Source organism: Barbus barbus, assembly GCF_936440315.1.
Source record: "Barbus barbus genome assembly, chromosome: 24".
Lineage (NCBI taxonomy): Eukaryota > Metazoa > Chordata > Actinopteri > Cypriniformes > Cyprinidae > Barbus > Barbus barbus.
Genome location: NC_136752.1, coordinates 19,161,338 through 19,174,363, shown reverse-complemented (window position 1 = coordinate 19,174,363; position 13,026 = coordinate 19,161,338). Strand labels below are relative to the sequence as shown.

The 13,026-nt window shown below is 36.2% G+C and overlaps 1 protein-coding gene across 1 annotated transcript in view; it reads left to right on the top strand.

The window, feature by feature from the left end:
• LOC306843743 (fibronectin type III domain-containing protein 1-like) overlaps window positions 1-13,026 on the top strand; it is a 35,228-nt gene that overhangs the window by 17,646 nt on the left and 4,556 nt on the right. The window contains exons 14-17 of the mRNA XM_079375391.1: window positions 28-375; window positions 3,714-3,878; window positions 9,979-10,215; window positions 12,175-12,283. Coding sequence (XP_079231517.1) covers window positions 28-375; window positions 3,714-3,878; window positions 9,979-10,215; window positions 12,175-12,283 — 859 coding nt within the window. The remainder of the gene's footprint in view (window positions 1-27; window positions 376-3,713; window positions 3,879-9,978; window positions 10,216-12,174; window positions 12,284-13,026) is intronic.

Genomic DNA, 13,026 nt, shown 5'->3' with positions numbered 1-13,026 from the left:
TACTTTTATCTGTGTTTGCTATATTAGATGACCAGGGCAGCCCACTGGTAAACCAGGAAGGATTAGCATTATTTGGTCATGGAAGAGACAGTCAGCCTGTGATTAATCCAAGTGACAAGTACCTTACTGTGGGAGGAAAACCCATCGTGGGCTTGGACCGCCCTAAACCAAGGACTACAACCACTACAACCACGACTACAACAACCACAACTACAACAACACCAGAACCCACAACAACAGAAATGGTAACAGAAACTTTGGAGCTGTCAACATTAGCTGCTGAGCCTACATGTCCACCTGGACTTTATTCTCAACTGGATGAGAATGGTTTCCCAATATTGGACGCTGATGGAATACTTAACTGCTACTCTGAAGGTGAGATGAACTCTTAACAGCCATACTAAACTTAAATGTGTTTTATACAAGACAGTAATATGATGTGGATTTAGTAATGTGTGTCAAAGCTAAAATGATGGAAAAGTTACTCTTAAAATGGGACAGAAAAGCATTTGACCCAGTTGGCTCTTGTATAACAAGCCTTGTCACAGGAATGTAGTTAGTACCCACAAGACCTGATCCTCTATAATTTAGAATCAGTATTCCAAGGATAATGTTATTTAGGATGTACACAGTAAACCTCAGAGGATATCCCCCGTTATGCCTGTAAAACCTCTGCTATGCTTTGAATCTGCCTGTCAACAGCATGCTTTTTTGGAGAAACAGTCTTTTCCTCCACTGTAGAAAAAATCTTAAATAAAGCAATAACTGCCAGGTCCATGATTTTTTTAGACATAAAAACAAAAAACAAATATCAGGTGAGATGTGCAGTCACATCAAGGCCCATTTACACTAAGTGAATCCTCAGTGTTATTCCAAACGTGATGTGTGTAATTTTTTCAGTGATCAAATATTTTTTCCTATCCTGACTTAATATGTGGAGAAAACTGTGAGAATTTGTAGGTTGGTTTTCCTCAAAAAAGTGTAAACATAACATTCCCAACATCCCAACCAGTAGTGTCATTTTAGCGAGGGATCTGTTTGTCATACCAGAAAAATAATTCTGTTGAACTATTTTTGCATTTCTGGTTGGTTGGTGACACTAGTGGCAGAATCTGCATATCTGAATTTAAAGTGGTCATATGATGTTGCTAAAAAAGATAATTATTTTGTGTATCTGGTGTAAGAATGCAATGTGTTTATGTGGTTTAAGATTAAAAAACATTATTTTCCACATACTGTACATTATTGTTGCTCCTCTATGCTCCACCTTTCTGAAACGTGTCGATTTTTACATAGCTCATCGTTCTGAGAAGCGAGGTGAGCTCTGATTGGCCAGCTATCCAATGTGTTGTGATTGGCCGAATACTTCAAGCGTGTGATGGAAATGTTACGTCCCTTACCGTATTGTGAGGGCGTGTCCCGGCGCGACGAGACAAAAACAGTAAAACACATTATAAATGAGGCATATTTGTTGCATCCAGTGGGGACATAATTACTGATTATAATGACTTATACTGTCTTTTTACACATCGCGTTGCATAAAGCTGTGTAAACATTACTATGTCTGCATTTGTGATCGGAGAAACAACAAACAACAAGCACTACTCTACACTTCTCAAAACCCGCATTTGAATAGTCAGTGGCAAATTCTTTAAATATGAAAACATACTTACAGGCTGTGAGTCAGAAGCGCCAGACTGTCCTTGCAAAGTTGGAATTGCCCCACTTTATAGAAACAGCCTTTGTGCACAACTGGCATTGTAGGCTATTCTCCCAGGTTCAAGAAATAATCCTCCGTAAAATGCGCTGCACACACTCTAATATTGGGGATGAACTGTTCTGGAACAGTGTTGTAAATATAACTTAACCACTGATTTCTAGTTGTGTCCTCTTTTGGAAGCCCAAACAAAGTAGTTTTGCTTTCACAACAAAACACAGTGTCTCCACGACATGGCGGCAACAATACTAAAGTGAGAATAAAAGTTACGCCTTCTTTCTTTGTGTGAACATTTTGGCAGTGTTGTGCAAATCTTGAAATCGCATCATATGACCCCTTTAACAAATTACTGAAAAAAAATTAGAGTTTTGGTTCTATCCATCAGTTGTTGATTCGATTTTGTGATGTGGGAGTTGAACTTGAGCTTTCTGTCAAGAAAAAATTATGTGAGCTTTCAGTCAGTTGTGGAGTGGCGCAGATATATATGCATTTACAAAATAGATAGGGTAAATTTGCATTTTATGCTGACTTTAAATTTACATTAGCTGAGTTTTCCTTACAGTTCAAATTGCGCAAATTGAAATTATGAATTGAATTAGAAATACATAAATTTTGCAAAAGTCACCATATATTGCAAAAAAGTTTTACGCTTGCATGAAGTGTTTTGTTCTGGCAATTCAAAATTATTAATTCAAAACTATTTCGCAAAACTGCAATGGAAAATTGGAAAGATTTTTTTAATGTACTATATAACCTCAAAGAAACCGCTCCCAAGTATAAGGGGCTTTCCTTGCCATTGATGCTTGGACAACCCCTTATTTACACATTTATAAAATATCGCAAAAGGTTTACAAAACTCTGTAATGGAAGCCAGGCCATTGTGTTGTATCTAAATTTTAAATATATAAAAATATATGTATATGAAATGTGAATTTCTAATTCTTAAAGGTAATGCTACATTTTAAATTACGCAAAGACAATTTTACACTTAGGTGGACAATAAAGTTATACTATACTATACTATATAATTTTAAATGAATATTGAGGTAATTGTTGATGTAGATTTGTTTAGTGCCACAGACTGAGTCCACCAGTTCAAATGAAATTGAGCCAAAATCGATGATTTATTTGTACCACTTGAGAACAGGATTCCTCTGGCTTCCACCTTCCCTAAGAAAACACAGTTCAAGAGATGAGTTATGATTATGGTCAGCATGGCATCTGATGATGCTGTTATTAATGAAGATGGTCTTTGCTGATTGCTTTGTTTACTGGCTGCCAAGCTACGGGCAGGTTGTTTTTACTTTTGCTTTTGGTATGGCCATTTGTACTCCATTTCTCTATTAATCTATTAAACTTTATAGATGCCATTTGTTTGCTGTTGTTCAAGGGGGTACATTCCTGCTTTTTATTCTTATTTTTTTTCATAATAAGTTTATAGGTTGCAAAGTGAAGACCTGTATGATTCAGTGTGCACAAACTTGGATGACCTTTCTGGAATAGCAACTAGACCTTGTTGTATAATCATTTGTTATGTAATTCTGCTAGTTTGTTAAACACGGGACAGCTAATGTGGCCAAGCTGCATTTAGGGACAAGCTCGTTTGCATACAGTTTTAATAATTACTTGCCTTGTCCCAATAGTAATTTCCTTGTTGTGACAGGAATCTTGGGCAAGAGTATATTAACCATAAATAAAGTTTGGTCACATTCTCACTACTATAACAAAGCAATAGCATTAACTTTTAAAAATAGTGTTTAATAAAGTTGCATGTATAGTTGACCTAAAAAGTAAGTGGGCAGTTTTGGACACTTAAACCCCACTTCTTTGAAATAAATGCCACTTGGCTTCATATTTTGTTATATAATACAAAGGCGTTCATACATTTTTAAATGTGACATGAGTGTCCAAACACTCTTTGGGCCACTGTGAGGTGGGATACAGCATCCTGTGGACTTTTATTCTTCCTGTTTTTGATTACTACTCTATCTTACAGATGGGCTTTTTGAGGAGACTACCACAACCCCAGTCCCACTTCCTACCACAACGCTGGCTCACACAACAGAGACTCCTACAACACAGCCTCCAACTCCTGAGACACGGCCTTTGAACAACACTCCTTCTTCAGAGTTTGATGTGGCTGGAAAGAAACGGTTCACAGGTAATACGTTTGGTTTACTACATACTACAACAGTTAGTACTCTGGTATAAAATACCATATTTCCTGTTCTTATTGGTTCCAAACTCAGCAATACCATGCTGAGATTGAATCTCTCAGGAAACACAACTGGCCGCTCACAGTTCATTTCTTTCCAATCACCTCAGCATTTCCTGTAGATGTGAGGCACTTGAGAGTTGAATGGTGAATGTGAAGGAAATTTATCTGGCCTACAAATGCAGCACATGCAGCAAATAAAATAGCACACACAGCTGACCTTAGCTAGGATTTATATGCAAATACTTGTTGTCCCTCGGTAGTTGAATGATCTTCCAAACTCCACACAATCAGCTCAATCAGAGTTCATCAAAATTGTCAAACAAAGAGACACAGCTCTAACTCTTAACCAAAATGTTTACAAAGGCTCTAAAATAGCTTGTTCCTTAAGTGTAATCAATTGTGCATATATCCCTTTTTACACCTGGCCTTAACATGCATTTTCAGTCAGCTCACTTTTGAATTGCCAAATATAAATACACCCAAAATACATTTAATCGGATTGTGATCGGACCTCTGAAATTACATTTGCAGGTGTCTGGGACAGATTTTGACCACATTTAATTTAGATGTAAATATAAACATATTTTCATTATCCACATTCAACTACACACGTAATAAATGAGATTGTGCTGTAAATAAACATGTCACTTTGACAGACTGAGTCATTCAAGTTCTTTTAAGTATGCTGCTCTCACAGTGTGAAAAAAGACACCACACTCTTGTGTTTTTCTCACCTGATTCAAATTTTCACTTATAGCCCCATTGACATCCTTTACTAGAGTGTTTGCAAAGAAATTCTGAATGATCCAGTTTTGAATTGTGCAATCCAGTTACACTGAAAATGCATTGGAATAAAGGTATTAATGCAATCAAGCTAAAATATCCAGATACTATCCGGATATGACACAAATTGTCCTATGTAAAAGGGGCCTATTTTTACAAAATATTTGACTTGGATGAAAGTGTCTGTTAAATAAAAAACATTTATGAGATGTAACCCAGGGTTATGAAATTAAGCCATAACAAGAAGTTAGTAGTAAATTTGAGGTCTATAAGAGGTCTATAAGATGTTTTTGAAAGAAATCTCTTACGCTGATCAAGGCTACATATATTTGATAAAAAATACAGTAAAACAATAATATATTATGAAATATTATTGTATTATAGTATAATTTATAATAACTGCTTTTCAGTTTAGAACGTGATTTATTCTGTGATGGTAAAGCTGAATTTTCAGCAGCCATTACTCTAGTCTTCAGAGTCACATGATTCATTAAAGAAATCATTCGAATATGCTTATTTGGTGCCCATTTATTTTTTTATAAATGCTGAAAACTATTGCTTTTCAGGATTCTTTGATCAATGCAAAATCGAAAGAACAGCATTTATTTGAAATATAAATATTTTGTAATATCAGTCACTTTTGTTAAATTTAATGCATCCTTGCTGAATAAAAGTATTAATTGCTTTCAAATAAAAAATCTTACTGACTCCAAACTTTTAAACAGTAGTATACTGTAAATTGAGAGTAAACTGGGGAATAAGAGGAAGAAAACATATGACTTTACCTTTAGCCTCTCTATTTGGATCATGCTATTCTAAGTTTACTTTCCACTACTAGAGGTCTCTCCCCTATGGCCAGAGTGTAACTAACCTTGTCAACCCTCAGGTCCGCATCTAATTCTTCATACCATGTGTTGGTAGAGGCTATTTTAGAGTCCATTGACTTTAGGGGCTCTGAGGACTCAGGTTCTTTCATGTGGGCAGCCTCTGTAGGAAATATTTGAGCATGCCTGAGTGAAGGTATTTGGACTCAGCTCTATAAATTATGGCTGAATGTCTGTGGGTTTTGGCTACCTTCCCGAATTTTTCAAGACTCAGGATGTGTGTTAGTATAAAGGTGTGTGCCTGAATGACAAAAAGGATTTACAAAAAACAAAAAAGTTTTATTTGTGATTGCTATTAGGATGCTATTCCAACCACTTCCCAAATCGTGCAATTGTATTCCACTCAGCAGTGGATTAGTGCAATCATGATGTGACCTTATGTTACCTGACTCTAGTCAAGCTTTTTCAGGTTCAGCATGAATTCATTTACCAAGACTATAATAGCCCTTGAACATTAGGTTCAGCAGACTCCATCTTTCCAAACTTAAATTCCCCCAAGCTATACACCTAGCTATGGAACATTGTTTCAGGTCCAGTTTGCATGCAGAGACATGTGCCAGATGAGTTTCAGAAATGGTTATGCTGAGCTGGAGCTTTGGCTAGTCAGCTGGCAATTTAGTTCTGCCCCTCATTGACTCTTTACAGTACTGCATTTGCAGTAGAGAAGTTCACATTGCTATAGTTATAAGTATCTGCTAAGCTAACCTACCACAGCTCGGCACAAGTCCGGTCTGGTGTCCAATAGAGGCATATGACAAAAGCATAATGGACTTGGAAACGCAGCTTTTCTACTTTCTTTGCTCTCTCTTTCTTTCCCTTTATTTCCAATTTTAGTAGGTTTTAGTTACATAAGCTTTTAATCTACTGACAAACGTATTTCACATTAGCAATACACTGTTAATAATTATTATGCTGTTAATTTTACAAATTCATTTAAAGAAGTGATACAATAAAATGTATATAATTAATCATGTCTATTAATTAGTTTTTTTTCTGCAACAATGTCTTTCAATTACAATTACTTCAGTATTAAAAATTGGTGTTTAGACATTGATGTGAAATATTGGCATAGGATTAAATTAATAATTTGAATAATGAATAGGCATATGTAATTAATTTGAAATGTCGACTTGATTGATACCCCTAAACCTGCTTAAACAAAGTGCACACAAGTGTTGAGACTCAGGTACCACTGATTAAGTTACTTGTTGCATTTCTCGAAAGCATATCTTATGACAAAAAAGGGGTCATTGTGGCCTAGGTTTTGTTTTTTGATCATTAGCCAGCAATCCAAGAGTTCCTACTGTTTCATGGCTCCTCTAATGTGCTTGTCTTGGCAGAAATGTGACATCAACTGCTCTGGCTAGATACATAGGAAAACAGCAGAAGAATGAGAAAAATATTATGAGCCAACTCCTCATTGTTTTATGAGGGAAGCTGTCAATGGTCCCTAGGTTGGTGATTGTAATGTATTTATATTGCAATATTAGAAAATGGCTATGCCCAGCAGAACTATGCAAGGAAATAGGGTTACACTTTATTTCGATAGTCCACTTTAGACATGTTACTAACTATAAGTAACTTTTTAACTAATTCTCATTAATTTGCAACTACATGTCTACTAACTCTCAGTAGGGTAGGTTTAGGGTTAGTAGAATAAGTTGACATACTTGCAAAATTTCTGATAGTTAGTATATTGTATGTTGTGGACCCATAAAAATAAAGTGTTAGAAGATATTAAACAGGCAGTCTACTAATACTCTAATGACTGCTAGTTGACATGTAGTTGCAAAGTTACTTACTGTTAGTAGAATGTCTAAAGTGGACTATCGAAATAAAGTGTTACCGGAAATAGAGATAACAGCACCATTTAGACCACTGGAGCCAGAAGCACCGCTGAGCTTTTTTTATATGATTATTGAAAGAACCGAGGAACCAAGCTGTGCCTGTATTGAAATACTGCATGTTCCAGGCTGTGACTACAGCATTTGGCCTCATAATCCTGATATTTGTACTAATGGGTACAAGAGGAGGTGCTTGAAGTCCTAGTAAAATCGAGTTGAGGAAGCAGTCATACATTAAAATGATGGGGCAGGCATCTATGATTGAGGAGAAGCAGTTAAATGAAGTCAGCATCACGAGGTCTAGCTCCACCAAAACAAGTGTCATAGCCATAAAAAGTCAGCTCCAGGAACATAGAAAACATAGCTCTTTGGTAAAATGTCCCATCCTCAATGCATAGAGAGATAAATCCTGACACTCCAGATTTTGGGCTGCACAACATGCATATACTTACACATATGCAAGCCATTTAAACAGAGAAACATGTCAAGAAAGAACCCCTAAATAAAACGACATGAGCTAAATGTGCTGATATCAGCTGAGAGCGGCTTCCTTCTGGCCCAAACCTCAGACGTATCCTTAAATATTTATGGCTTTAATATGCTCGGGTGTTCTCTGCTCTTCAGATCCACCAACAAGTCCACTATATTTCAAACCATCTCTGGTGTGTTTGCTCCCACCTTGCCATACGACTCTCTCTGTAGGTGTGAATGCAGTAACTGTAGTGCTTGGTGTGTGTATGAGAAGTACATAGAAGTTGGTTCTTGATACTTATTCTTATGCATTGTTCAGTTTTTGTCCCCATCACACTGTATTGTGGCTTTTGGTTTAACACCCGTAACGAGTGCAGCTTGTACGTGTGTTTGAGTCTCAGTCAGTCTCAGCAGAGGCACATGCACAGAAGTGTGTTTTTTGTTCTGTATCAGGGTCAACATCACATGGAGCTTTTGATTAGCTCCAGGTGTGAATCTTGTGGCCCAATCGGACGAGGGGTTCTGGAAGTGTTCACAGCTGTGGATCCAGCTGGCACTATGTGGGACGACAGAAATAACAAAATTTCATTGAGCCAACAGGAAAAGGTCTACAGCAAAATATCAACAATGGTAGCTTTTATTGTCTGTAACCATGAGCAAGAGTAAATTGGATTCATTCTTAAACTAGGACAACAAACTAATGCAAACAGCACAACAGAAATGTAATGTTTACCAAACGGAACTTCCAGCACCATGTTATTTGTTGTCAGTTTGCACAAATATCAATGGGTGTTTTGCAATCATTTTTGTATTACTAGTTGTAGCAATTAAAACGGACAAATTGAAAGCCAGTCTTAAAGTTTTTTTTCTGCGAGGATGCATTAAATTGGTCAAAAGTGACAGTAAATACATTTATGTTACAAATTTCAAATAAATGTTTTTTTGGACTTTTTTCATCAAAGAATCAGGAAAAAAATACTGTATCATGCTTAAGACTAGAGTATTGGCTGCTGAAAATTCAGCTTTGCAATCACAGAAATAAGTTAATTTTAAAGCTGCAGTTTATAACTTTTTTTAATATTTGAGCAAGTACATAACCAGCCAGTGTTTAAAACTATCACCTCACTTTAGCCCGATTCACAACGGTTTGCTTATAATAAGGTTTTTGCAGGAAATTTGAGTCATGACCTCACATCTGTAAACATAAAGAAGTTGTCCCGGCTAGTAGGCTATATCGCATGTGAGGATCGTTTATAGCCTTTTCTCACAGCAGCTAGAACAATTAAATGTATCATTTTGATGGCAGATTGTAATCCAGAAAGGATTATGTGTTTATGAAACACATGTGAATGAAATTCAATTATATTCCAGATTTAAATATGCTTCTGATTACAGATGGCCTGGGATTACACAAGATTTGTATTTTATAGAAAACCAGTTCGAAGGAAGAATAATTTGCCTTTTTCTTAATATGAAATTCGAATGGCATGACGATTAGATTAGACCAGAGGTGTCCGAGCTCAGTCCTGGAGGGCCGTTGTCCTGCAGAGTTTAGCTCCAACTTGCTTCAACACACCTGCCTGGAAGTATCTAGTATGCATAGTAAGACATTGATTAGCTGTTTCAGGTGTGTTTAATTAGGGTTGGAGCTAAACTCTGCAGGACAGTGGCCCTCCAGGACCTAGTTTGGACACCCCTGGATTAGACTGTACAGAAACTGAAATCTACACGCTAATACACATTATACTCATAGTCACGCAATGCTGATGTTGTTAACATGAATAATTTGAGAATAAAGTATAACAATAATAATAATTTGCATGGTTTGATGTGATATGAGCTAACCAATCTTTAGATTAAATCACCATTGGTAGCACGATTTATGGTAATGCTTTTTCCTCAGTTGGTCAGAATAAACATGGCAGACTTGTTACTTACTTGTTCAGATGGCAATATATGGTGAAAATTCAAATTAAGTGTTTATATTATAGTAGCAACATTGCATTTGCCTTTACGTATTTCCTAAATTTGCATATTTTCCCTTTCTCTTCTTTTCCTTAGCTCCATATGTAAACTACATCCGTAAAGACCCTGGAGCTCCCTGCTCCCTGACCGAGGCTCTGGAGTACCTTCAAGTGGATGTCTTAGCAGATTTGATGGAGAAGGAACAACAATCAATCAATCAAAAGCAGCCACCCAAAAACAAGCCCCATAATGTCACTGTGGTTGCTATGGAGGGCTGTCACTCCTTTGTGATTTTGGACTGGGCACTTCCACTGAAAGATGACATGGTGTCTGGTGAGTGTGTGTAGCAGTTCCTTTTTATTATGTAAAAAATGCTTTTGCAGTTGCAGAACTGTTAAAAAAAATTACTTCTGTATGTCTGTAAGTTTCACCACAATGTTTGCTAGATGTAATATGCAAATTTACAAGCTTTCTTTCACATCTTATATCATTTGGAGATCGGATTTAGGCTTACAATTAAAGTCAAGATCACAGTTGAACAAATGGCTTAACAAGTTCTGAGTTATTTATGACTTGATTTATGCTCAAGATGAGTGGTTTTATTTTCCATGGACTGTGTTTCAGCTGCTTTTTCCAACATACCAAATGTGCAGCGATTTCTTAAAATGCATCAAATAGATTTGGAAAACACCCAGTCCAGTTTATGGATCATCCTATAATGTTCTGTTCCTCTATCTGGATATGTGTAAATCTCATAAAGCAAGTTAATCATGCATGGGCCTGTTTAATAGCAACACTGAAAAAGATTTATAGCACCAAATACTGATAGAGAAAAAGGCGCATCAGACATGTCAACATGAATTTAGTAATTTGAAAACTAAGGAAGACAGCTATGCAATTAGCTAAGTAACTGCATGCTTTCCTCATTTGGTAATAGCATGACGTTAAAGGGATAGTTCACCCAACAATGAAAATTCTGTTGTTCATGTCATTCCAAACCATTCATGAATTTTTCTTCTGTGGAACATTAAAGAAGATATTTTGAGAAATGTCTCAGTAGGTTTTGTCATCCATATATTGGAAGTCAGTGGTCACCGACATTCTTCAAAACATCTTGTTTTGTGTTCCACAGAAGAAAGAAATGAATTAAATGATGGTGAGTAAATAATGACAGATCTATCTGTTTAATTGTGCTGTCGTTTGTGAACTGGCACATTCCATAATATACCTCACTTTCATAGAAAGTAGTGTTTACTGTAAAATCAATAGAGATGGCTTAATTTCGTTATTTTGTTTGTATTGTTTTGAAATAAGATGGAGGATAGTGTGCTGAAATTCCTGATTCTGAAGTACCCCAGTTTCTAAACATGCATGCTGAACTGATCTTACATGCCACCTGGTTTCCATTTAATGTGCATTACCAAACACAAAACTATATATAACACTTCTCTTATGTATCGACACTGACAGTTTCATCCTGATTCACACAAACAGGGAGGCAATTCCCACAGCCACTGTTAGTGTCATGATAGGTTTAAATGCAGGGGATTCCCTGCCAACTGACAACCGATAGCTGATGCTTAGATGAATGGAGCAACTTTTCCAAAACATGTAAAATAACATCCATATGCTCTTGAATGAAATTGTACAAGGCAGTCTAATATTACTGTAGAGGTTTCATAATGCCTTTTGCATTACTAGACCTAAAGCATTTATTTGTACATGATACTGTACATTTTCAAATTCAACATAATATTTATTAGTGTGTGCATATAGGCCTATATACTGTATATATGTGAAGACTAGAGTAATGACCAATGAAAATTCAGCGTTGCCATCACAGTTTATTTATTTATTATTTTGTTGATTTATTATTTTTTTGTGCGATTTTTGACTTTGAAAAATCTGACCCCAACTTTTTGATTCGTATTTTATGTAAAGTTAGCAAATGATGGTTATCGACAATTGACATTGCTTGCAGAACCTTGTTTCTTCAACAATCTCTTTTAATAAAAATGCTTTTTTTCTCCACTCTACTTCACTCCTTTTCAGTCATCCTGCCTTCTTTCATAAGCTTCACTCCTGCACTGCCTCTCTCTTTCATATTAAATGATGGAAAATACACGCATGTGCTTTATATACATCCTGCTGCCTTGGCAGGAGTTTAGTCCTTCCATAGCTCAATAAGGAACTAGAATTATATTGAGGAATCTCTGCACAGACATGACCAATACATACTTTGAATCTCTCACATTTAGAGTATGCTTTAATTGTTCGCCTTCTCTTTTATAGGCTATATGGTACATAGTGCATCCTATGACGATGTCCTGAATAACAGATGGTCAACCAGATCCTCAAGTGGAACCCACCTCCCTGTTGAAAATCTCAAGCCCAATTCCAGGTGCGATCTAGCATGTGACAGATCTCATGCACACAGACACAAACATATTCCATCAATTTCTAAACTAATTTACACAGTTTTGCATCTGTGTTCTATAGGCCACAATACAAAATACAAATACAAAGCAGGTCTGAGTTTTCATTGGAGATCTTTTGGGAGGCCCCCTAAATCATGCTTAATCCATGAACTCCAACAATATGCTGGGAAGCTGTCTGTGAGGCTTGCTGGTATACTAAGCTATAAAATCATTACCACTTACTTTATTGAACTCAAATTCATATGAGTGTCATTTATTTTCTCCTTGTTGGGCAACATCGTCTAGAAATAGTGATTTATATTTTCTCAAACATCTTTTGCCAAGTCTTAAATTATCTCTGACAGGATAACTGATCTAAGATGTAGTTGAATATGTTAAGTATGTGACAGGGAGCTGGGGACTAATATATAATTAGTAGGGCTGTCGTAGTTAACTCGTTAATGCATATATTCAGTTTGACATCATATCAGTTTTATTCTGTATTGTGTGATTTCTAACTAATCTGAATCTTTGGAGAAGATTGGAACTGATAAATCAAGATGTTTAGCAAACGTCAATTGAATTAATACTTTTTTTGGGGCTTTTTTTGGAAGTATGGTGAAATTTAAATGTCATCAAATCTTTTTTTCAGAAAACAAAAAATAAAAAATTGACAGTAAAGATATTTATATTTTACAAATGATTTGTTTTGTACTTCCTATTCAGT